The 27,458-nt window shown below is 38.1% G+C and overlaps 1 protein-coding gene across 5 annotated transcripts in view; it reads left to right on the top strand.

The window, feature by feature from the left end:
* The first annotated feature begins 8,174 nt into the window (after nucleotides 1–8,174).
* The window catches only part of GORAB (golgin, RAB6 interacting), a 50,275-nt gene continuing 30,991 nt past the window's right edge, over nucleotides 8,175–27,458 (top strand). The window contains exons 1-5 of one of the 5 annotated variants that reach the window (XM_081298667.1): nucleotides 8,188–8,819; nucleotides 12,799–13,156; nucleotides 15,492–15,593; nucleotides 18,316–18,456; nucleotides 24,756–26,921. In XM_081298667.1, the coding sequence (XP_081154793.1) occupies nucleotides 8,684–8,819; nucleotides 12,799–13,156; nucleotides 15,492–15,593; nucleotides 18,316–18,456; nucleotides 24,756–25,203 (1,185 nt within the window). In that variant the 5' untranslated portion in view covers nucleotides 8,188–8,683 and the 3' untranslated portion in view covers nucleotides 25,204–26,921. Of the gene's footprint in view, nucleotides 8,820–12,798; nucleotides 13,161–15,491; nucleotides 15,594–18,315; nucleotides 18,457–24,755; nucleotides 26,922–27,458 lie in introns of those variants that run through there. The other 4 variants (XM_081298668.1, XM_081298669.1, XM_081298670.1 and 1 more) reach the window with 4 other exon arrangements.

The raw sequence follows: 27,458 nt of genomic DNA, 5'->3' as shown, positions 1-27,458 counted from the left end.
CTACACCAACAACAAAATAAAGAGCTCATAATAAATAAAATTGTATAGAGTAGGGAATAGATTAAAATCATTTTAAAAAGGAAAACAGATGCACCAATGCAGATATTATTAAAAGAAATTTGAAGTGGCTCTATTAATATAAAAATATAGATTTCAGACCACAATTTCAGGGAAGGAGAAAGTCATTTCATAATGACAAATGAGTCAAAGAAAAAGGAAGATATGCCATCCTAAACATGTACTGATAACAGAGCTTTAAGCTTTATGGAGTGAAACTGAGAAAACTGTAAAGAGAAATGGATGAATCTACAGTTACAGTATAATATTTCTGTTCCCATCTCTGAATAAATACCATAACAAGTAGACAGAAAATCATGGAGGATACAGAATTTGACCTAATTGGCACTAACAGAAGATTCCATCTAATAATAGCAGAATACATGTTCTTTTCATTTACACACACAACACTTTCCAAGAGAGATTATATTATCTGCTATAAAAAATCTCTGTAAATATAAAAGGATTCAGATTATACAAACCACTTGATCACAATGAAATTAAAGTAGGAATCGATAAGAGAAAGGACTCCAGAAAGATATCCAAAATATTTGGAAACTAAGTAACAGATTTTAATAGTTCACAACTCAAAGAAAAAAATCAAAAGAAATTAAGCCTCTAATGTGAGTGATAGGAAGAAAAAGAAAGGAATAAAGTAAGGAGACACAACACAAGTAAATAATCAATATAAGGAATTAGAGGAGTGAAATCACTATAAAGTCAACAGCTATTAAAAGAATAAATCAGGCATAGCATACACCTTTAACCCCTGCTGCTCGAGAGGCAGAGAGAGGAGAATGGCAAGTTCCAGGCCAGCCTCAGCAATCTAGAGATTCTGTCTCAGAAGGTCGGGGGCACACTGGGGATGTGGCTTAGAGCCCCCTGTGTTCAGTCCCTGTACCTGCCAGAAGGATAAGTGTCAGGGGAGTTCCACCCTCAGGTTTTATGATGTGCTAGAAATGATTCAGAACTCAGTTTACTCCAATGAAAGGATATAGATCAAAATCAGCAAAGGTAAAGGGAACTTATGAGTCCTGGAAAAATCAGGTGGGAGCTTCCGGTTGTCCCCTACCAGTGTATTTTTAGAAACAGCACTTAACTCTTCCAGAAATGATATGTGACTACACAAATGAAGTACTGCCAACCAGGAAAGCATACTGGAACTTTGATGTGCAGAGTTCTTCTGGGTGTATCAGTCACAGAGGCTTGGAGGATTCTTACAACTTACTAGCTATCCAATATCCAGTTCCTCCAGACACCAAACTAATACAGCAAGGCCAGGAAGGCAAACAAACAAAAACAGTATTCACCATAAATCACATTGTTAGTATAAAGTGTCTAATAAGGCCAGCTACCCCAGCTATAAGATAATCTTATCTGGCAAGGTTTTCCAAGGGTCTCGAGTTTATCACCCCAAAGCAAGTCAAGGGCTAGTCCTCTCTTTGGAACATGCTGGATTTGAGCAGCCCAACCCGTCCAAGTTAACCCTTTACTGCACAACAGGAGAATACTATGAACTACTTTATGCCAATATATTCAATAAGTTGGATGAATGGACAAATATCTTGAAAGAAAAACTATGTGGGAAGAGCCCCCATGTCCGTGAATAGGCAGAATATTGTCAAAATGGCCTTACAACCAAAAGCAATATTTAGATTCAAGGCAATCCCCATTAAAACACCAATGATATTCTCCTCAGAACTAGGGGAAAAAATCCTAAAATTCATATGTAAGAATAACAGCCAAAATAACCAAAGCAATTATGAGCAAAAAGAGTAAAGTTGGAAGCATCACAATACCCAGCTTCAAATTATACTTAGGAGCCATAGTAACCAACACAGGTTGGGCTGGCACCATGGTGCATGCCTATAATCCCAGCAACTCAAGAGGGTGAGGCAGGAGGACGGCAAGTTCAAGGACAGCATGAGCAACTTAGTGAGATCTGCCTCAAGATAAACGGGCTGAGGATGTGACTCAGTGGCAGAGTGCTTCTGGGTTTAATTTCCAGTGCTGAGGGAGAAGGGAGCTTAGCTTGGTACTAGCATAAAAATAGCCATATACCAAGGGAACAGAGTAGAGGACACAGACAAGCCTGCACAACTACAGCCATTTGATTTTAACAAAGCTGCCAAATACTTATGTTGGAGAAAAGACAGCTTCTTTAACAAATGGTGCTGGGAAAACTGGATATCCATACATAAAAGATTGAAACTTGTTCCCTTATCTCTCACCCTGCACAAAAGTCTACTCAAAATGGATCAAAGACCCAGGAAGTGGATCAGAAAACTCTTAACCGTTAGAAGAGAACATAAAGGGAAAACTCCAGTATACAGGCATGGGCAGTGGCTTACTATAGCTCAGGAAATACTACCACGAAGCAGTACATGGGATGGCACCAAACTAAAAGGCTTCTGCAGAGCAAAGGAAAACAACAGCATGCAGAAGGGGCCTACAGAACGGCAGAAAAATCTTTGCCAGCTACTCGTCTGACAAATAATTAATATCCAGAACGCATAAAGACCTCAAAAACTCCAACACGAAAACCAATAACCTATTCCCTAAATGGGCAAATGAACTAAACAGAAACTTCTCAAAAGAAGAAGTACACGATTATACAAAAAGATGTTCAACATCTCTAGCAATCAGAGAAATGCAGATCAAAACGACATTTAGATCACATCTCACTCCAGTGAGAAATGCCATCATCAAAACACCACATGCTGACAAGGGTGTGGGGGAGGGAACTCTGTACAGTTTGGTGAGAATGTAAATTAGAAAAGCCTTGTTATGGTTTTGATATGTGGTATTTCCCTAAAACTCCCCATGTTGAAGCAGGAATATTCAGAGGGAAAATAATTGTGAGAGCTGTAACCTAATCAGTTCATCCTAGTTTTAATGGACTGACTTGGTGGTAACCTTAGGAAGATGGGGCGTGGCCGAAGAGCTGGGTCACTGGGGTGTCCCTGGAAGGGTGCATCCCTGGGGCCTCTTCGTCCTCCCCACTCAATACCACAGTGAAAGTCACCATAATGTATAGTTAATATACATCAAGAAAAAATCTTAGAGAGAAAAACAAACAAAAGTCAGCCAAGAAGAAATTGAGCATATGCATATCTCTATAACTATTAAAGAAACTGAATTTGAAGTTAAAAACTTTCACACAAAGGAAACTTCAGATGGCTCCAGATGGCTCGTAAATTATACCAAGTATCTAAGAAAAAAAAATGACTGTTCATGGCACACAAGTCTTCCAGAAGATTGAAGAGAGAGACCATTTTTCAACTCATGTGTCAGAGTATTATCCTGATCTCAAAATCAAAGACATTACAAACAATAAAACTACAGACCAATGTTCCTTGTAAAAATATGCAAAAGTCTAAACAAAATTTTAGCCAACCAAATGTAATGATATATCCTTATCATCGCATAAAAAAACTAAACAAAGGCATGCTGTCCATCTACAACTATTAAATTTTTTTTAAAGGATAATTAAACATGTCTGAGTGGAGTTTATCCCAGGAATATAAGACTGGTATAACAATGATGAGTCATTCAATTCAACTGACCATATTAATACTCTGAAACAGAAAAAGTATGCAACAAAATACATTATACATTCTGATCAAAGGTCTCTGAAAACTAGGAACAGAAAGCAATTATATCAACCTGGTAAAGGACATTACAAGAAAACTAAAGTTAACATCATATTAAATGATGAAAGACTGCATGATTTTCCCTTAAGACCAGAGGCCAACAGTGTTTGATCCCACTTTTATTCAGTATTGTACTGATGGGTGTAGCCAGTGCAATAAGGCAACAAAGGCAATAAAAGGCAGATTGGACAGAAGTAAAACTGTTTATTTGCAAAACATGATTTTCTCTGTAGAAAATCCAATGATGTTTACCCTCTGAAAATGCTTCATAACTAATACGTGTGTTTATCATGGTTGCAGGATATAAGATCAACAAATAAAGCCAATTTTATTTCCAGGTTGTCTTAGTACATTTGGTGCTATAACAAAAAAATCGTGTATTTGGTAATTTATGCACAGAAATTTATCATTCACAGTTCTAGAGGCTGGGAAGTTGAAGATCTAGGCACCAGTGGATTTGGTGTCTGGTGCGGGCTGCTCTCTGCTTCTTAGAAGGTGCCTTCGTGTTGGAGCACCTCATAGAAGAGGCAAGCAGGCTCCCTTAAACCTGTTTATAATGGCACAGATCCCATTCAGGAGGTTCCAAAGTTCTTGTGATCTGGTCAGTTCCTAAAGACCCCATCTCTTATTAATATCGCATAGGGATTAAGTTCCAGCATATGCATTTTGGGGTGTGTCTGTGTATACACAAAATAATTGAAACCAAACATTATAAAATATTAATACTTATATCAACATCACAACATGAACTACTTAGGGAGAAAGCTGACAGAAGATATATAAGACCTAACATAATAATAAACATGGTTAATATTATTCACCATCATAAAAATTCACACTAGAAAGGAATCTAAAAATACAATACATGTGGCTGTGTTTCAAGTTAATGGTTGGCTCAGAAGGATTTATTCTGTTAATATTTTATTCAGTGCTTATTTAATGTCAAATATAGTTTACTCTGGGTAAATAAAAGATGCTGTTCTAATCTTGAGGAGATATTATCTAACAGGGAAAATAAGACATAAATTGTCAACGAGCTCTCTCCCCCTCTCCACTCTCTCTCCCCCTCTCCCCTCTCCCTCTCTCCCCCTCTTCCCTCTCCCTCTCTCCCCCTCTTCCCTCTCTCTCTCTCTACCCCCTTCTCTTCTGCGACTGGCCGCTACATTCCTGCTAATAAAATCTGGACAGGTAAACGGTTGTTTCGGTTGTTTCAGCTTGGTGAGTTTACAGAGATTTTTCCGCCTTTCCTACATTGGTGCTGAAACCAGGACGGGGATCCCCCTCGCTCAAGGGGAATCCCGTTCCCAAACTCGGAGCCCAACCATTCCTGTCGCAGTCCACTCCTCTGATCACCTGCCTGACATCCACCACTGGCCTGCGGATTGGTTAGAACCGGCAGCACCCCTCCAGAGGACAATCCCACCAGAACTCCCAACCTGGCAGGACCCCCACAATCGCCCAGATTTACCTTTCTCCTCAGGGATTACAAGCTACTTGCCAACAAGCCAGAGGACACTCACATCCACTCATCCCAAGAAACCTCCACCAAGTGCTGAAAGATGAAGACACCGAATGACAACTCCACCAAAGGGCCATCTCTGTCTACCCCACCATGCCAAAGAAATAAGCCCTTGGTTTTCAGCTTTATATGTTCTAACCTGCCTTTTCCTGGGCATAGGCCTTTTTCTACCAGCCCTACAGACTGGACAACATGCTAGAAATTAATGCTGTTTCTTTTCATAGCTTCAGGGCACGTTTATGGACTTCTCCCTGGAGGAAATCCATGCCTTCAACACATGGATATGGGGCCTCCTTCTCCCACCAACTGACCTCCCTCCCTCCCTCTAAACGTCACCCCTACTCAGCAGGAAGTAGCCAGATGGAGTACGGTGTCCCCAAACCAAAACAAAAAAGGGAGGAATTTTGGTAAAGATGGCACCCAGAGCGCTTCTCTTCCGGGAGCTCAGGTCCATGACGCACTGAATGGCGCGAACCATCACCTCCAATCCCTGTGAATGGTGCGAACTTTGAATGGCGCACCTCCAATCCCTGAAGTGGCACAAACTCTCGGACAATAAAGAAGTAAAAGCCATCCCCCCCCCAAAAGTCAACGAATACAAATAATTTAGAAATTGTAATTAGTGCTAAGAAAATGGGGGTGCCACTCTTATAGGACAATCATAAAAATCTCTGTGGACACTGAGGTCAGAACCTGAGATGCAAGAGGAACCACTCAGACAAGGGAAACATCATAGCTTAGGGAACAGCATTGGAGACTGGCATGGTGTTACTTGCCTGTGATCCCAACAGGTCAGGAGGTTGAGGTAGGAGGATGGTTAGTTAGGGGCCAGTCTCAGCAACTTAGTGAGAATCTCTCAAAAAAAAAAAAAATAGGAAGGGTAGGATGTGGTTAAGCATCCCTGGGTTCAATGGGCAGGGGGTGGGGGTAAGCACTGGGATAGCCCTGGATGGACAATAAGAGGTTGAGGGTGGGCAGGGGAAGGAGATCTGGAAAATTCTAAAACCCAAAGGAAAGTCAATTTGGAATTTAGGGAGTGTGGAGTGAAGGGAAAGAGAGCCTAATATAAAAGTTAAGCAAAAGTCCATTAGGTTGGGATTATGTAGGCACTGACATTTTATCCACAGTGTGATAAGGAGTCATTTTATAGTTTTAATGATTATAGACACTATTGGATTTTTATTTTTCTTCTTTTAATTGCTTTTATTTTTTAAATACATGACAATGGAACGCATCACCATCTTATTACACATATAGAACACAATTTTTCATATCTTTCTTTGTATATAAAGTATGTTTGGATTTTTATTTTTAAAAGATTCCTCTAGCTGCCCTAGTGGAGAATCAACTGGAGGCAATATTATAGTCTCAGTTGTCACAGATGGTCCCATTTCCATACACACAAAAATGCTCAGTAATACATGCTTTATTTAAGTGAAAAAATAAATGACTGGACTTAAACAAAAGCATAAGAGATGAGAAAGAGGGGTCCTAGGTATTATAGGTCCCCAATACTGGGACTCCCACACATATTTGAAGACAAAATTTGAAGAACTGGAAAAAAATAGAGCATTTGAGAATTAGGAAAATTCGGCCTAATACTCTGTAAAAGTAGTAGGAAAGTCTGTCTGTGACTTAAAAAAACCTTGGACAGCATGCTGCCCGCATCCAACCTGTTCCCCTCACCATATACACCAGCCCACCAGTGCCCACCATGGCTACCATTCTAGCAGCTGGAAGGAAGATGGAAGGAAGATGCAACAAGACAATTTAAAAATGTGAAGTTAGTGGTGGAGTGTGCCATGAGAAAGTAGAATAAAAATTCCATCACCACTTTGGACAGGAATTAGCTGCAAGAATGAAGAGGCTCAGTTTAATGAACAAATCTCCAGACTGTTTTTTTTAATTATTATTATTACTACGTTCAATTTCTCTATCACAAACATTTTACAGGGAACTATTTCAAAGTGTTGGTTTCACTAAGACCATCCCTTTGGTTAGTAAATAAATGTGTTTATGCTAATACAAAAAACAAACAAAAACCCTGACACCTGAAGCCTGTATATTTGAAGGTAGAATCCAAATTTATACTGTAAGCTGAAAAAAAATTATCTTAAATCTAGTTTAACACAATCGAGTCATCTATGGCCCAGCAAAAGCAAATGTAGAGACACTCTCTCCACCCGGGTACAGAAAACTCCCACAGAATATTCTTTGAAGATAAGCTCCCACTAAAATATTATATATCAATTGAAGAAACCAGTCACCATGAGGGAGAGCCGACAGAAACACAAACATGAGATTTAGAACATTGCAACTGGAAATCATAATTTTATACAGATGGATTTTACTATCTTTTACTATATCTTGCTCATGCTTCAGTTCTAATTCAGGGCCAATGCAAAACCTTTTAAAATACCACAATTACCATCTCTATTAAGATTATGGATAACTTGAAATTCATCCAGAGCGAACCAAAGAAAATTTATGTATAAAGTTCAACATGAGCTCACAAGTTAGTTTAACATTGTTGTTAGATGAACTAGATGGCTGATGTCAGCAAATGGGAAACTGCTAGAATTAACTGCTAGAATGCCACTGATTCCCATTTACTATTCTGGAGGTAATCTATGCCTTTAATGTACTGTATTTCCTCTATATTCAAAAACTGGATGAAACTGTACCCTCCATTCCTTCTGGATGGCATTTTACTTTTTCAATGTATTGAAAAATGAATCCACATTTAAAATAAGCGTCTTTGGCAACTCCCCCAAAAGACTATAGAGACCCCAAACGTCTTTCCCCTTCTGATCAATCTTCTAAACCTGAAGTACTCATTCCACTTTTTTCTCTTGGTGTGATGTCCTATTGTCCACCTGCTCCTCTATTTCAATTTTTCAAAACACACTGTTAACATACTAAACCCAGAGTAACACCTCGGACTTTCAAAGTTGAACCCAGATAAGGTTTTGCTATTTCTTTCTTAGATACAAAGCAGCCAAGAGAGAAATCTAAACCTAGAACAACTCAGCTCCCTGAACTCGCCCTGACCGATGAGTACCACGACGACAGGCGCATCTTTCCACCTCTTAAACGCCCCCAGAATTGGGGACAGGAGGCCCAGGGTGGGTGGCGTTTAAGACAGAACTGGAACCGGGACGCAGAGGACGCTCGGGAAGTGTCGGCCGCCGCGGCCCGCCCCCATTAACGGCCTAGTCAGAGTCCTCGGGCCGGTCTCCCTGCCGCCCCTTTCCCCTCTCCATTTCGGCGCTCCCCCTCATCTCTCGAGGGCTGCAGAGAGCGCAGCAGCGGGGCACAACCGGCCGTGCCCGCAGCCGGCCCAGCAACGCCGGACGCAGCCTCTGGAGGACCCGGACACCAACCGTGGAGGGACCCGGTGCCCAGAGCGCGGCGCGCTGATTGGCTGGCCACTAGCGGCCGCGGCGGAACCCGGATGTGCCGGGGCCGCCGAGCTGGCAGTCCGGGCTTTGCGAGCAGGGCGCGCTCGGGGTGCCGGCGGCCGGGGCCCATGGCGCGAGACTGGGCGGGCTTCTCCGAGGAGGAGCTGAGGAGACTGAAGCAGAATAAAGGTAACGCGGTGTGCGTGCGGAGTTCTCCTCCCCGGGTCTGTGGTGGCGAAGGGCGGGACTGCGGCTCCCGGGAGAGAAGGGGGCGTGGAGCCGGGAGCGTGGGCCGCGCTGCGCGGCCTTGACCCGGAGGCTCTGCCCCGGGCGCGGGAAGGCGGCTGGGGCCAGCTGGCGCCGCCGCTCTTCGGAGCCGGGTCCGAACGACCGACTGCGGCCTGGGAGCGGAGGCGAGCCCGCAGTCTGGCTGCCTCCGGTAGGGAGCGGGGGTCCGCGGAGAGGAAGGTGGGGGGCACCTGCGCACGGTCGGCCGGGCGCGTTCACGCCGACGGCGGCGCGGGGAGAAGGGGACCCTGACCCTGACCCTAACCCTAGAGCCCGACAGGTGCCTGAGCCGGGGTTCCTGTGAGAGTAGTCTGCAGGATGGCCTGCGCCTCGGGTGCTAGGTGATCTCGCACTTTCCAGTTCTTGACAGCAATCGAAAGAGTTTTTGAGAAGTTAGATGTGAAGCCCTGTGCGTGTGTGTGTGTGTGTGTACGCGCGCGCGCTTACCTTCACACAGAAATTTGTGTCTATTCACACATGTAACCATACCAACTCGGGTCAGCTAGAATCGTGTACTTCTCCCTCCGGCTTGGCTTTATGAGTAAGCATATTATTTTTAAATGTATTTTGATGAAGGAATTAAGCTTCCAGTGACTTGGTGGGGAACTCTTAGTGATGGAAACTGTGCTTTGCTTGTGATTGAATTTTCCTAAAGGTCTGTATAGTGATCCTGGTAGTGCACACCACTTTTGTGAGAAGTTCGGGCCACTCTTGGTACCATAATTTATTTGGGGAGCAGTTAAATAAGTCTTGCTAAGCCCTTTATTAGTTTGTGGGAAAATTGGATGTGACTCAATAGCCTGTACACTTTAAGCAAAGATGTGAGAATAATCCAGGACTGACGAATGCAAAAGGAAGTAAATTAATAAGATAAGGATGATGTAGGTTATATAAATTGGGAAATTTTGACTGTTCCAGAGGCCTTTAAAAACTGTAGCAGAAAAGTTGTGCCACAGTGAGTGGTTAACTGACTCTATCTAGCTTGATGTACTCAAATTATTTCATCATCCAGTCACATATGGATGAGTTTTCAACGGGCAGTCACATATCCAGATGTAGAGTACAAGTACCCATGCTTCTGGTCTGAATTCCAAGTTCCAAGTATCACCTTTTGCACTAGAGATGCAAAAATAAGCAAAGCATCCCATTCTTGCCTTCAAAGAGCTTATAGCCTAATGAGAAAGACCATAAAACTATTTGAATGTAGATTTTGTCCAAAAATTGGCTGTAGTACTAGGGATTGGGTGGAGTTTGGGAATCTTTCACAGAGATTAATGTGTTAGCAGAGGTGAATTTCCCAGGGCAAAGAAGATTTAATTAATGTAGGAGCCCAAATTAAACAAAACAGTTGTTAACTAAAACTATACTTTGAATTATCTCTGTGCTTTGGGATTGGTATAAGGTGGTAAAGACCTAAATTTCAAGTTCCATGATACAGTAGTGAAATGTGAGGGCATAGACCCCAGATCACTACTCTATAACTACCTTCAGGACAAAGATGCTAACTTTGTATACCCGTGCACAAACATGATGATTGGCATAACGACCCCAGGGCTGCCTCTAAGTCCTTTCGCCTTGTATTTCTCGTCTGTAAAACTCTAAGAATTGGATCTTTAATGTTAAGGGCCCTCCCAGCTGTTCTCCAGCCTTAAAAATATAATTAAACAATCTAGGAATATGGAATTGGTCGATAGCAAAAGTGAGGACAATATACCCTAGAAATGCCTGAATGTACATTGAGGAACTTGGTCATTATTCTTATTTATAATATTAAAGAGTTAAAAGCAACTGAAGTATTCGTTAACGGGGGAAGAGATAAATAATTTGTGCTCTAATTAAAAGATAATTTCAAAGATAGAAGCATTTGAAAAGTGAAGAGAAGGAGCAAGTTGGAGGCATATATATATATATATATATATATATAATATGATAATTGTATAAAATCAAAATCATTTAAAACAGATATATTCCTTTAGGAATACAGGAAAACTATAAAGAAAGTCAAAGAAATACCAAGTTCAGGTTGGTGGGTATGCAAGAGAAGGAATGTGATTAGGAAGGAGTGAATACCCAGGGAATTTCAAAGGTATTGGTAATTGTGCAATCTGTGTAAGTCAAGTTAAGCTGACATAACAAGTAACCTTAAAATAATAAAAATTTATTTTTCACTCCAGTATTATGTCTAACATAGGTTGCCAGGTGACTCTGCTACACCATCAGTTGGTGCTGTCATAAAGGAGTTCACAATGGCAGGAGGAAAAGAAGATGGAAAAGTGAACACTGGCAGTTAAATGCTTTCACCAGTGAATGACATGTGTTATTCCTACTTACATTTCATTTAATAAACTAAGTTATATGATTTGGGGCATAGGAAATAGTTTTCTTGTGTGTTCCAGAAGAGAAGGAATATGTCTATTCTTGAAGAGTTGTGATTTTTTATTTTGTTTGTGGTACTGAGAATTGAGGCCAGGAGTACTTGACTACAGAGCTGTACCTCCAGCCACTTTTATTTTTTATTTTGAGATAGGGTCTCGCTAAATTGCCCAGGCTGACCTCAAACTTGTGATCCTCCTGCCTCAACCTTCTAGGTAATTGGAATTAAAGGTGTGTGCTACATACCCTGCATAGTGCTTCTATCTTTGAAATTATCTTTTAACATATGTTGTTTAATTCTTCCATTAACTCCATGAGTTCAATAAAGCAGATAATTTTCAATTGATTGACAGATGAAGAAACTGAGATGGAATGATAAAATGGTTGGCCTGACAGAGCTGGTCTGTAAGCAAAACTGGGCTGTGACTTCAGATCTTTTAATTCCTCTTTGGGAAACTTAAATAACAGGAGTGTGCTGCTTCAAAAGCCAATATGTAGAATTTAAAAGACCTACTTGAGTTGTTCATTTATAAGGACTCATACTTTCATTTTCCAAACAGTTTATCGAAAATATTATTTATAGATCTTATTAAATATAGTATGAATGTAAGTCATATTCTCCATTTGTCTGCCCTAAGAGGTTAAGATTGGCATAGACAGTCCAAAAAATATGATAGAAATATTATTTAGTTTATGCTTAGAAAAAAAATTCCTCCAATTATTTTATATTTCTCTACTGCTTTGTTAAAGCTACTATTAAAATTAGTTTGAATGCATTAATTAGAGCCTGGCTAGACTTTGGGAGATACAACCTTCAGTTGTTTTGCAAGATAAAATAAAACAATAGAAATTTATTAATTAATTTCTAATTCCTAGAATTATGAGACTTTAGTCAATTATATTTATTAAAAGTGTCCACCTGTGTATAAAATTGCCCCTAAACCTGTTAGAAAAGTAAAGAAGGGAATCTGTTTGCAAACTAATGACCAATTTATTTCAGGAGAACAGAGAGAACCATAAATCAGAGTCAGGACAAGACAGAGAATTTAGTTGTTTACCTAGTTTGATAAGAATTCTTATAGGCAGATATCAAATCACATTTAAAAAGAAAAGCAGTGATAACCATGAAATCATGAAAAACTGTGTAATTTGACTAATATATTTAAAAATAAATATAAAATCATTAAAATAAAAAAATTTGCATCCAGGCAACAAAAAAAAAAAAAAAAAGAAAAGAAAACTTGCTTTGTGTTCCAAGGCCCACTCTCAACAAATGGATTTTCAGTTAAGATAAATTGAGAGCTGGGTTTTTGTTAAATATCAGCAATATGGTGTTTGAACTATTGAACTTTACAGAAAAATGGCTGACTTTCTGGGCTTGGAGAATCAGGTAGAAGGATCTCTAGAATTTTTGTCAAAATTTAATATCAGTGTTTTATTTTCTTAAAGAAATTATAATTATTCTTTGCTCACACAAATTAATTTTTTTTCATCCCCCTTTACATAGATCCATTTGAACCACAGCGCCGTCTCCCTGGGAAGAAAACTCGACAACAATTTCAGCGAGAAAAAGCCCTTCTAGAGCTAAGTCAGAGACTCGGACTTCAAGATGGATCAGCCTCGTTACCTCCAGAGCAGCTGCTTTCTGCACCAAAACAGAGGCTTAACACTCAAGAACCACATTCTTCTTCCCCTACTCTTCCTAGTCCTCTTACACTCTCCTCTCCTGTTGGTGATGGAAAACCACAGGGTATTAAAAGTCAATCAAGGGAACCAGGACTTGAGAACTCCCATGATGGTCACAAAAATGTTGAGGTCCTACCTCCAAAGCCTGATTGCAAATTGGAGAAAAAGAAAGTGGAATTGTTAGTAAGTCTATAAGACTTCTCATTTTACTTCCCCCTCCCCCTTTGTAATTTGAGGAAAGTTGGTTGGTTGGTTGGTTGGTTGGTTTTAACATTTTCTCTGTCTTATATTCAAGCCTTGAAATGTTATCAGGAAGCTTGGAAAAGTAGCTACCAGCTAAACATAGTATGAGCGAATCATTCTTAGGCATTTTCTTTTATATCATTCAGTCTTCAGGCTAACCCTACAATGTATGTTTATTATTTTCACTTTATCTGGTACTCAGAACAGGTGTCCTCTTCCTAAAGCTAATAAACAGCTAGTAATAGAGTTCAGATACACAAATATGTCTATATCCAAAGTCTGTGACCTTTATACTCACCAAAAGTAGTTCTTGTGGGTATTGTACCACTTCCCAAGTTGAACTCACTTTTCACTTTCTAGATGACATCTCCATTGTTTCAGAAAGGAGTATTTATGAAGAAAACATGAAGAGGTGGGCCAGTGAGAGAGTGTAGGAAACTGAGGGACTAATTATATAATTCAGTTGCACCACTAGATTTCTTTTCTTTATTTACTTAATGTGGTTGTACTAGAAACAACATACATAATTTGTGGAAATTGCCATTCTGTGTCTTGTGAATTCATTAAATAGCAGTAAGGGAAAAATGATGACTTTTGTTTTAGTTTTTTGAGTTTTTTTTTTCCAAAATATTTTGTATGTTTTTCTAATCCCTGGTGATCCAGATTCTATACATGAGTTTAAATGTTTAATGCCCATCAGGGATTTATAACTAAGAATTTAGGCAAGAGATATAAGATCACATGGATTATGAAACCAACATTGAAAGAGTGTTTAGTTTACCAACAAAAGCCTGAAATCATTGGGGGTGGGGGGTGTAAGTTTAAATTAAGCTGGACAACTTAGATTGGGTGTCATTAGGAAAATTATTCTTTTTTTTAAAACACTGAATATATTCATATTTTTAAAGAAGACAAGTAATCTGAGGAGCCATTAGTGAAAAGGAAAAATTCGGAGGTTATAAGCAGGGGAAAGGAAAGCTGTATCCTGTAGAATGCTCTAAAGTGACTTCTCACTTCTCTGAGAAAGGAAAAGGATAAGCCAGAGAATTGTGTAGAAATAAAGAATTACAGAAGGGCTTGGAAAGAGAGGCAGCATGGGGCTGGGGATGTGGTTCAAGCAGTAGTGTGCTCACCTGGCATGCGTGGGCCTGGGTTTGATCCTCAGCACCACATACAAATAAAGATGTTGTGTCCGTCGAAAACTAAAAAATAAATATTAAAAATTCTCTCTCTCTCTCTCTCTCTAAAAAAAAAAAGAGAGAGGCAGCATGTCTGGTGAGTTTGCTGACACAGCCTTGTTCTAAGGCCTCAGAGGGAGAAATGATCTGATCAAAGTTATGGTTAGAGAAATACTGGGTGTTATTGCATTTGCAGACCATTTGGGGGACAGTGCCAGGTGAGCTGGAACTAGGCACCTGGTGAGGAGATCTATAGTAGAGAAAATGTGGGATGACCCGTGTCAGCACTAAGGCAGAGCTGGAGGGATGAAGTGAAGAGGTATCCATTTGGAAGTGGTTACCAGGTTTGCAAGTAGAGAATTTGGAAGTAATGGTGGTAAGAGATGACAATAATTGGAATAAATAGGTTTGCTGTTGTTTAATTTAATTTGACATCAAATTCATGACTTTATGGTAAATTTTAATATATTTCTTTCAGAATTGATCTGTTTGGAAGACAATACATATTTTTGGATATTTGAAGACTTTTTTTAGCCCAATTCCATTTGGCTTTAGTTCATAGCATATAACTCTATTTTAAAATGTTTAAAGAGTTGGAAAAAAGTGAGCAAATTGGAAGAAAATATATGAAATAAACATTGGCTATTGTCTTAAGAATGTTAAACTGGTGGGAACGTTTCATTATAGAATATTCTAAAAGGTATGACATGACCTCAGCTACAGAATGATTTATTTGATCTCAATTTTGCATATAATACATAATTAACTTACACACATTTCTTTGTACTCTTTAAAAAAGTGCTACAGTATTCTGGCTTCCAGTTTGTGGGATCCTAGATTATATACATATAATGGATTTCAAAGGTCCAATTTATGTAACCCTTTTTACTTCCTTCAGATCATAGCCTTTGTTCCTTCTAGAGTAGAATAATGAGCTGCAGATGGGTTTCTTTTAAGAGGACTTTTGAAAGAATATATGTAATCTGCCTGATTAAATTTTATACATAGGAAACAGACTGGTGAGGTGTGGAATAGGGCAGAAGACTCTTTCATAATCTTATCTTTATACCTTTTTTTTGCTCTTGCTCTCTAGGCAAGAAAAATCTCGTTGGGAAATCCTTCAACAAGAACAACGACTAATGGAAGAAAAAAATAAACGTAAGAAAGCTCTTTTGGCTAAAGCAATTGCAGAAAGGTGAGGCTTCTGAACCAGGAGAGCTTGTTTAACTTATTGTCAGTTTTGCTGTGTTTTATGTTTTCCCATGCCCATTCTAATAAACTGGCATTTTCTCTACGACCTTTACTTTTAATGATAGTTAAACAAGTTACACTTCATAAATGATATTGAAGTTCCAGTTCTAATTCATTAAGGGAGGCTTTTTAAGTATGTATCATAATGAATTTATAAATGCAGTAAAATTAAAGCTAAGGACCAGCATCTGATTTCAGTTGTAACCATGTACACATTCATCAGGGAAGCAGTCAATAGCTATCAGTGTATGCAAAAGTACAACGAAAGCAGGTTTTAATTTTGATGTGGAGAAACCTTAATTATCTGACCTGTATAGGAGAAAGGTTATTCTGCATAAGGACTTAACGCTGCAACCAATCTTAGTTGTGTTTCCTATGGATATTTCTCTTAATTTACCTTTTAATTTAGCCTTCTATTGTTGATGCAAGATAACCGTAATGAGCACTGCATGAGATTTTCTAGCACCTCCCAATGTTAGTTTGTCAGTGGTCCCTTCTTACTTACTCTGCTAAGTTGGCTCACACCTGTAATCCTAGTGACTCTGGAGGCTGAGGCAGGAGGATTGCAGGTTGGAGGCCACCCTACACAATTTAGGGATACCTTGTCTCAAAATTAAATATTTTTTTAAAAAAGGGCTGAGGATGTATGTAGCTGAGTGGTAGAGCAGTTGTCTAGAATGCACAAAGCCCTGAATTTAGTCTCTAGTATTACAAAATAAAATAAAACAGATAAATAAAACACATAATTTGGTATACAGTACCAGCCTCAAATGGCAATGTTTTTAGTTACTAATTTCCTGTGGCCTTAGGAAATAAAGCAGGGGTTAAGAACATTGTGAACTTAATGCAAACAAGTATTCGATGGCATTTTCTTTTCAGACCTCTGAAAAAGTCTGACAAAACTATTATTGCTTGAGGCTGGAATATATATAGATAGATAGATACAGGGGCCAGGGAAGAGGTGAAACAAAGCAGGTTGCATTTAAGGGTGATTCAGAACTTGATCAGCTAGAGGGATGTATGCATTTGAAAATGACATTTTTCTTCTGCTGGTGCACCTCCTTCTTTCATGAAGCATGGGAGATATGCAGCTCACTGACTTTAGTATGTTTCAAGAAAAAGAACAATGTGTGAAAGAGAAATGCCCTCTTTTTCCCCCACAAGTGGTTATTTTCAAAAAGCATTGTCATAGGCTTCCATTTAGAAAAAGTGTAGAATGACTTCTCACTTCTCTGAGAAAGGAAAAGGATAAGCCAGAGAATTGTGTAGAAATAAAGAATTACAGAAGGGCTTGGAAAGAGAGGCAGGGGGTTGTGGATTTTTTTGGCAGGAGTTGTTTTCTGGGTACTGGGTTAAATTGCTGAGACTGGGCTTGAACTTGCTTGCTGTCCTTCTGCCTCTGCCTCCTGAGTGGCTGAGAGTACAGGGTGTACACTGCTGCATCTGGTGGGGAGACTGTTTACTGGGGCTTTTACAAGATTCACAGGCTCAGACTTCTCTCAGTGTTTCTGATTTAAGATGGAGAACACTGATGCTGATAGAAATGTAAAGAATAATGCATCATGGTTGGATTGTTAATAAATGGATTATGAAGTATTTGATGTAAAAGTCATACTGGTTAAGTGAACTGTGGTGGGTATAATATAAGGATAAACGCATGGTGCAGTGGAATCGGGAATGTAAGTTGCCATATAATAGTCTCATGTAGGGTTTTCTTCTACGTTGAGAATGTGTGAGATTTTGAAATCAGTGAATCAGGATTAAAAGTTTGGGTTTGTATTTGCTACTCTGTTTCTAAAATGTGTGCCTGGGGTGGTGTAGGAACTGAGAGATAATGAAGTGGAACTTTTCAGTTTTGCTAATATTTCAGCAAAGTTAACACAGGTGCATTAAAATAGATTGGAAATTCATCTATAGCTTAAATTCTTTTATATATATTTTTATATAAATATGAAATATTTTTAAATGCTCTAATTTTACCTGTTTTCTCAAAAGAATAGAACTCTTAAAAACATAATTTTTATTTTGAAATTACTATAAGTAGTATATTTGTTGCTCAGTTAAGATTTTATAGGTATCCCACATCTGGGAAAATAAAACTTAGTGAGGTAGACAAGGAAATAAAAGAGTATTTTGGTTTTGAGCCCCACAAATAATTTTGAGGACCTGTAATTTTACCTAGAGAACAAAAAAAAATCAAAGCAAGAAAAGTAGAGAAATGGGGCTTACAACAGTTAAAAACAAATAGATGTTTTCAGACTTTTAAAGAAATGTTTAATACAGGCATCTATTCTTCATGTCAGGTAAGACTCAAATGGAAATGGGCTTAATAAGTAGAGAAATTTAATACTAGAATTTTAAAAAGCTGTGTTGGGTGCTTCAATTAAAGGGAATACAGATATGTTCTTTTATATATTTTTGTTTTTCCTTGTTTATGAAGTAGCATGTGCTTATAGAAAATTTGGAAGAATAAGCAGAAAAAAACAAATGTGGTTTTAGAGATAATATGAAAATATTACTAACGTTTATTTAAATTCTGACTTTTTTCCAATTTAAAAAATCATAACTATAATTATATATTCAGTATCTTGTTTTTTTCCTTACATTATGTATGGATACATCTTTTTAAAACTTTTTTTTACCCACTCATGTTCCTGATTTTCTAGATCTAAAAGAACTCAGGCAGAGACCATGAAATTAAAGCGGATCCAGAAGGAGTTACAGGCTTTGGATGACATGGTGTCTGCTGACATTGGAATCCTCAGGAACCGGATTGATCAGGCCAGCCTGGACTATTCATATGCACAGTGAGTGAGGGAATCTGAACCTTGATCAAGGGTTCTGGTCTGAGTTTATCACTAGCCAGGCCCTAGCTCTTAAGCATATTATCATTTAAGTCTCTTTTCAACCCTAGTAAGTAGTGTTTGTTCTCTTTTGTGCTAATTCAGTGTGTCTTCTTCTGTGACGTCTTCCTGTCTTCTGCTTTACCAGCTTACCTTATTGTGTCCCTGTTAGAGAGTTTCCTGTATTTTTCTTTGCATTTAGTTTTTCTTTGTATACCTCCAACTATCTAATGTTTGGGACCCTTGTTAATCTTTTAGGATCTAGCAAAGTAAACATCTGAATGGCTTGTCCCCAAACTGTTAACTCTATAACACCAAATCTGTGTTCTTTGCCATTAAGATTTTCGATCATTTGATAATGGCCTTTATGGGGTTACAGCCTGATTCTCTTAGTTTTCTTCAAAGCCAGAAGATCTAGTTTATTTCTTATAAGCTTGTGACTATTTTAAGAAAATACCATTCTTTCTTAGAATCTTTAAAGTTCATTTCTTATTTTTTTTAAATTATATGTACAAAATGGTTTGATTATTTTGTTTCCTTGGCTTCAACTATTGGCATTTTTATAAAGAGGCAAAAATCATCATGGAGTATTTTTAAAATGAACTAACACATGTAAAGAATTACATGGACTTTGCAAACAGATAAAAGGGCAAAAAAAAAAAAAAGTCCAATTTCAGGGTTTTTCAGTCCCTTTAACATTTCTTTAATCATCCTGGTTTGTCTTTTCTCACAAGGGAATGCTGTGTTAATGACTTGGTTCTGCATTTTCTCTGTAACACTAGAAATCAATCGGAATGCCTCATTAGTCCAGGGTAAACCACAACATCAGAATGTTTATGTAACAATTTAATAAAGTGGAAATGCTTGATTATGGTTTTTAATTCACTGTTTAGTGTTTAAGAAAGAGGTTTGTGGTTGTCCTTGTGATTTTGTAATTGTTATTTGACCATATGCTATTAGACATAATGGTTAGCCTTTATTAATTAATAACTTAAATTAATGCCATCAGTAGCTGATAAGCAGAGGTTCCAGATTCCTATTAATAAGGCCATTGAGGAAGTAACCAGGATTTTAAGATTAAACTAAGCCTTGATTTTTAGCATCTTTTATTCTCTGTAATATGAGTTTGCCAGAGAACCTTTTTTATGCCTTTTCAGCCTTTTATCTGAATAATTCATAGTATAAGGTCCATTGCTGAGCATCTCAACAAAAACTAATTCTGTCCTACTGGTGAATGGAGAAGAACACCTTTCATACCGAATAGTATATAAGAAATGTCAGTTTTGACCTTCAGAGAACCATAGTGACAGTAGAATTACTAGTTAAAGGAGAAAACATCCCATAATATATAAATATCCTTAATGAACTTTTAGTGTATTTTTACATCTCTAATGAGTTAAAGATATCAGTTCCTCGTGGTGTTGATGTGGCGGTGTGTTAATGGATGCAGTGTGAAACTGTTCTTAAAAGCCTCAGCTCTTGGTGAAGTCAGAGAAAAGCATCAGAAAACTGCGACTGGATTCAGGGTTGGTTGTTAGTGATGATATTATGCAGTGTTTTGTAAGTTTGCATTTGTGGTTACAGGGAAGTTATAGGTTGGTACTATAAGATAATGGTCCAGATTTCTACTGGAAGGTAATCCTCAGGTTGTTGATTTCTGTGGGAGATTTCCTTAACTTTTTCTTTTTTTTTAATAAAAATTATATCTTAAATTTTCTAGTCCTGGATCAGTGCTATGTCCGCAAAGGTTCTCAGTAAATAAGCCAGAATTTACTTTAAAATTGACTAGTGTGAAGCAACCTTAGGATACGTCACCTCTGAGAAGACCAGCACTTTGCCACGGACCTGAGAGCTGCTGTTCCTGCTGGGCACAGCTGAGGGGCAGGACTGCCCCAGTGCCATGCAGACCACCTAGAACATGGAGCCGACGGCATCCAGAGTGTGTTGTTGAACCTGAGTGTACGATGATTACCCCTGTTGATCATCTAGGCTTAAAGGTCACCCCTGTGTGTACACACATGCACACAAGAGGGAAATATTTTGAAATCATTTTATAGTAATTCATAGAAGTCAGATAAAAAGGGATTGTAGAAGGCAACTTTATAAAAACGTGATTGTAGTAAACTTCTTTGTATGAAATAAAATTTGATTTACGAACTGAAAAGAGGAGAAAATTCTTTTCGTAGCACAGGACAACCCCAGGCTTGTAAAATATTGACAGTTCTTCCTATTGAAGTTGTTAATTGTATGAGGATATCATGTTTCATTTTTGTCCTTAAAACTATGTTTTTCTTTCGTGGATTCTTGAGTTTGAGGAAATTCACACAGGATGGGTTTTTCTGAAGACTCATAGTTTGAGATCTCATTTAAATATCAGTTTTACTACCTCCACTCTAAAGAGTGTGTCTGCATTTGTGTTAGTTTCTTAGGACTGTCAGAAAATTACCACAGACTGTATGGCTTAAAACATGAGATGCTTCTTCACGTGCTTTCTTGGAGCCTGGACACTTGCAGACAAGGTGGTGGCCGGCCAAGTTTCCTCAGAGCACTGTGCTCCTTCCTTCCTTCCTGTGCCAACTTCTGGTGGCTTCAGATGTTTCTTGTCCATGGCCACGCTACTCCGTTCTGTGCCTCTAGGATCACATTGCTTCTTCCTCTCTCTCAAAACTTCTCTATTTTCTCATATCAAAGGATACCTGTGATTGCTTTTAAAGCCCAACTGGATAATTTCAAGATTAACTACTACTTAACTTGATCACATCTTTTCTCCTATAAGGTAATTTTTGTATGAGGTAACATTCAAAAGTTCCATGGATTAGGAGGTGTTTTGATGGTAAGCTGTGTTAGCCCACCACAGTATTCATCTTTTGATTTGTCTAATAGCAAAATGTTTTCTTCTGTCAAATGTCTGTTTGCCAACATGCGTAGAAAATGAGGAACTATTAACTCTCAACTGTCTTCAATGAAAACTAAGAGCAGTATGTAAAGATGGTGTTTCCAGTCTTCTCTTACACCTTTTTGAGGTGACATAGTACTTTGAACAACACAATTAGAAAATCAAGCAGTGATAATTTATTTCATTATTGCATCATCTTTTTAGATCATTCCACCATTCTCGTTTTCTCATTGTTTACTTTTTAACATAAATGGGAATAATCAGTAAGTACTGATGAAACAATTCCTAGGGTGATGAGATGGAAGAATGTATCAAGATATAGGAAAAATGTATCTTTAATTTCATGATGCACCTTAAGTGAGTGGAGTGTGATAGGAAAGCTCTATCAAATTACAATTCATTTTAATCTATTTTTTTAAGTGAATTTTCTTTGTTGTTTTTAAATACTTTCTAAAAGTCCTGGGTTAATGCATACAAAGAGTTAAAACTTCTCAAAACAGAAACTGAGAAAATAAAAGTGCATAGTGAAACCTAATGATATACCAAGGGTTAATAATTTCTTTAAAAATTTCAGAGAAACCAAAACCGAAGGACAGTTTCTAGAATCCTTTAAATAACATTTAATAAATCTCTCAATATCCCTTTAAAATAACAAAGCAATTCTATAATTACATTTCCAGTGCAGTATGTCTTACTGTATTGTATATAATGCTCTTATTATTTTATTCCAAAGTATGGCATCATACTCTGATTTGATCTTATTCACCTGACCCTCAGGCTGGTAGTGTAGTTTGTGAAACTATTCAATATTCTGAATATAAATCATTCTGTACAAGAATATATATGCATGTCTCTGAGTAGGAGGACTTCAAATATATATAAAAAAATACAAAATATTTAGTGATTTATCTTCCAGTGAAAGATCACTGGAAGCCTAGGGACCTATTTGCAAATGTTAATTTCAATTCAGTATTCATGAACCCAGTCTGTAAATCTCTGCTAACTGACTTAGGCTGAGGGAGACCAGAGACTCAGACAAGGGAAGTTTGAGTGGGGGAAAGGGCAGTTCTCTATGGAGAATGTTGTCAGGGCTGGCTCTTGCCTTGATGACATTTATAAACAGGATATGTTATAAAATATGGAAATAAGGGACCCAGGTGTTCAACAGAGCTCCTTTAGAATAATTCTTTTAACTCAGGGGGTACTGAAACACAAATGATTCTCTCATGTTAACTAGTTAATAGTAAAAAAAAAAAAAAAAAAAAGAAATATGATAAGTGAACATTATATAAATAAGAATATAAAGTGTAAATACTGGGTTCCTAAATTTTCCACAATCTTAATTTTAGATACATGTTTACTAGTACAATAATGATGCTTTTCAATTCTGGTGCTGTGAAGGAAGCTCTGTTTCTTGGGCACTGGGCTAGATGCTTGGCCTATTTGTGCTATTGAATTTTCAATCATTCCTGTGAGATACTTCATTCCATCACTGCTCTGCAGATAGACCAGGATTCACCAGGGAACTACCCAGAGTCGCTGTGCTGGAGCTGTCAGTCCTGTCACTCCTGCCCAGCCCCTTCCACAGGAATCTGACTGCTTTTCACTGCAGATGCTGAGCTTGGAGCTCCTCTGATTAGAACAAAGATGGGCTGCTGGCTCCAACATGTTAATCCATAGGCCAGACAGTGGCTCGTGGCCACGAACATTAAGAACTCTAAACTGAGATGAATGAGGCCAACCCAGGTTCTCCTGGCATTTACAGAACAGGATCACTGACAGATTGAGTGGAGTGTGATAGGAAAGCTCTAGGGAGAGAAATGGTGTGGCTTCTAAGCTCTGAGAGTAAGAAGCCTTTGATTCTTAGGATTTGCCTGTGAAATTGCCTCTTGTATTCTACAATAAAATTCATTTCCCCCTCATATTAGTTTGGATAACTATTCTTTGTATCCAAAGACCAAAGCAAGTGACACACAGTCAATGGCAGAAGAAAGTTTCAAACCCTGGATTTCTAAAATCAAAGCCTTTATGATTCTCACTATATGCCCTTCCAAGACAGAGAATCGTACACTAGGAGACATAACTGGTTTTTGCTATGACTCTTTCACTAAAAAGTACTCCTTACATTGAGTTAGTCATGACTGGAAAGCCAAAATGGTCTGCACTAGTGCTAGTGGCAATTATTTGAAGAACTAGTTGGGAATCAATCTCTTTTTTTCGAAGACAGGAGGAAACCTCTTTCCTTATTGTAAAAAGAAGAGTAATACATTTTATACATTATGTAGAAAAAGCAAAAGACAGTGAACAAAGATATGACTTTTCTTTTTTACCGTTGTGTTGCAAAAAAAAATAAAAGAATATTTCAGGGTGACTGGCTTCCCTGCTTGAACTACCCTACCTCGTGTAAGACTGGCACTGCCCATCTGTAGGGTGTACATAAGTGTGAATGCCAAAGAGTGTGATAGTAGTCTTGCTGCTGAGTGACGAGAGAGAACAGCTTAAACCAGGGATTCTTCCCTGGGGACAGTCTTGCCCTTTACAAGATGCTCAGCAGTGTTTGGAGACAGTCCTGGTTGTCCTAAGCAGTGAGTGGTACTGGCAGCTAGTGAGTGGAGCATCCCACAGTATACAGGGTGGCTTTTCACAATGAAGACTTAAAAATGGCCAATAGTGCCAAGTGTGAGAGATCCTGCTTAAATCTGCCTTGTTTTCTTTTCTACTGTTTTTTTCTTCTTGCCCTCACCTAGTATTTTGTTGGGTGCACTCTGTGTTACATATGTTTACCTCCCAACCACCATCCATATCCTCCATCAAATTGTTTTCTACTTTTTATAATTCATTAATTAAGAGATACAGATTTTCTGCTTTATCCAACTCTTGTTTTATTTCTTATAAATTATAACCAGTTCTGTGCTGGAGCTAGCTTGTGCTAGTTCATAAGAGCAGATTTTGTTCATCTCTTCCCAAATCCATATTTAGTGATATCACATTGGTAGCTTAAAATTGGCGGCAGTAGTAGATACATACTGGCAAAGCTACAAGTCAGAGCTCTCCACCTCCCCCGCCCCCACAGACACACATTTCAGAGCTTGCACACCATTGAATTAACAGTCTAAGCCTGCCCTCACTCAAGCACAGCTTCGGAAAGAAGAAGAGAGCACAGAAGGGTGTTGTTAAAGAATGTCGTGAAAGTTTCTGCATCCATTTCTCAGTTCATCTAACATGTAGACAGGTATCTGTGAAGTGTTAATATCCATCTTCATCATACATGCCTTGCCCAATTTTGGAGTTTATTGTTTCTGGCCTTTTTAAAAATATCTTCTTCAATGGAAAACTAATGGCTCAATCTTTGTCCCTGTCCTGACAGGAAACGATTTGACAGGGCTGAAGCTGAGTATATTACAGCAAAGCTAGATCTGCAGCGAAAGACTGAGATAAAAGAGCAACTCACTGAGCACCTTTGTACAATCATACAGCAAAATGAGCTCCGGAAGGCCAAAAAGTTGGAGGAGCTAATGCAGCAGCTGGATGTGCAAGCTGATGAGGAAACCTTGGAACTTGAGGTGGAGGTGGAAAGACTGCTCTGGGAACAGGAAGCAGAAGCAGGGAAACGAGTGGCTTTTGGAGAAAGACCATGTCAGTCTGCTGAGGAGAGTGCGACATTACAATTTGTAAAGGAGGACAGAAAACCACAAGAACAGTCTGCTTCCCTAGAGGTAGGCGAACAGTGTGGAAGTTCCAGCAGGATCCCCTGTGTGAGTCCAGACTGCCCCAACCAAGGAGTTAATGACATGTCAGCTGCTATGGCCACCTGAAGTGCCAGTGTTCTTTTCAGCTAATATCATGTTCAGTGAAGTGTACTCTCTGTTGTAGATTACACCCTGTCTCTAGAAAGAGCCTCTTTAAAACTTAGTTTTTGAATATGTGATTAGTTTTAAGTAGATTAACATGTTTGGCCATTCCAGAGTCCCAAATGATAATACTTTTATATCAGGGGGCATTTTTTAAAAAATATTTTTCACTTGTCAATGAACCTTTCTTTTATTTATTTATAAGTGGTGCTGAGAATTTAACTCAGTGCCTCACACATGTAGGCAAACACACTACCACTGAGCCACAAGGCCAGCTCCTCAAGGGACATATTTCACCCTGTTTGAGTCCACTATTCTTTTAACCATTATTACTGGGTTAAAATAAGTGACTTAAAGGATGAAGAATATGAGACCCTTGGCTCAAGTTCCAGCACCACATACAGAAGAAAAGGGTAGAAGAAAAAATACATGGTTAGAGTAATTTTAGACCAAGCAAATACAGAAAGTAAAATAAAAATGACACTCACTACCCAATCCCACTTGTTTAACTTCTCCTGGGAGAAGTGTTGAAAATGGAAGTCTTGTTTTATGTAATCAATTAAAAGACACAAAAATTAATGTGTCAATAGAGGAAGAGCAGGTCGAATTATGTATATGGATCTTACTAGAGTTGCAAAATACAACTTGGAAATAGTAGTTCATACACCAAACTACATATGGTATAGTATAGTATAGTTTATGCTATAATGTAGTAGTTTTATATAAAGAACCAAACAGCTTCAGGCAACATTACTTTTACTTTTAATTTGCCTTTAAATGGTTTTAGTTTACCATTTTAATATTTGTTTGTTGGTTTTGTTGGTTGTTTTATATACGTGTGTGTATATAAAAATTCTTTGTATGTGTAACTTTATTTTTAATGTATGCTTTTTTAAAATGACACATTGATCAGTTTAATTTAGAAAAACATTTCTAACATAGGGCTGAAAATAATACAGAAAATCTTATTGCTACTCCTGATTTTAAAAAAAAAATTGATGTATTTTCTTTCTAAAGTTTCTTGTAAATGTGTGTTTTGTATGTTGGACATAAATTATCCTGGCATAAATCATTTTATTATTTTAATATAGTTAGTTAATTAATACTTGACCACTACATTCATTGTGCTATATGTGAAGGGGGTATATAAACATATTGTAGTTTCGTCCTGAAATCTGTGACTATTACATTAAATGATGATCTATTTATCAGAAATTCCAGAAAATAAAAATAATTGCATCTTAAGTCTTAAAGGAACTATTATAAAAAGATAAGAAAGAATATAGTGTCATTTTTAAGTGGGTTTGATTGAGGATACAATCTTTTGGTAGTATGGATGATCTTTGTACTTGCATATAATTTAGTTAATAGTATAATTTTCATTACTGACCTCTCTCAATAGATGCATTTATATAGGAGTTGTGTTTTATTTATGGATAACATACACAAAAATCGAAACTTCATTGCCCAAGACACTTTTATTTTTCTAAGGAATAAAGCAGTCTGATATATTTATAATGTGGCTTTTTATTTACCTAAAAACACAAGTTTCAAAGAGATAACTGTTTGGGGAAGTGTGTGTCAGTTATGCATTTTGGATTTCCTTGAGGTAGATATAGTCATTCAATTTTGTATGAGAAAATTTATTAACAAATAAAGTTCTATAATATTGTTTAAATATGGCTATGTGCACTGTTAATTTTCAGGCTGACTACTTATAAGCTGAATGGAGAAGCGAGAATCATGAAAGAAATGAATCTGATCTTCTGATCATCTTATTTTACGATGAGGAATTTAAGGGCCAGAAGTTTGACAGTGGCTGATTGGCCAACTGGCTCATTTTAAAGTGCCAGTAAAGTTCTGTACTCCTCATGTATTTATTACATACATCACCTGGTGATGTGCAGCACATCCTTCTGCTTGACAGTCTTGCTTTATAATCCATTCAGGGTGTGTGTGTGTATGTGTGTGTGTGTAATGCTTTTCAAATATGACTATACAAAAAAATTAAAAACGTTATCTTGCTTGGCTTTCCTGGGGTGGTATCTGAGTGCTCAGGTGATAATATAAGTGACAAAACTATATTGCATCAGTTTTATACAAAGGCAGCTGTATCCCATGTGTGGAAGGAACAGAGCAAATGAATGAGAGCTGGGGGCTCCTTGATAAGAGGACCATATGCACTGGCTTTCTCAGGATAATCCTGATATGTACATCTT

This window comes from Spermophilus citellus (genome assembly GCF_964194105.1).
Source record: "Spermophilus citellus genome assembly, chromosome: 6".
Lineage (NCBI taxonomy): Eukaryota > Metazoa > Chordata > Mammalia > Rodentia > Sciuridae > Spermophilus > Spermophilus citellus.
The sequence above is the reverse complement of the archived record's forward strand: the minus strand, read 5'-3'. Positions and strand labels throughout refer to the sequence as shown.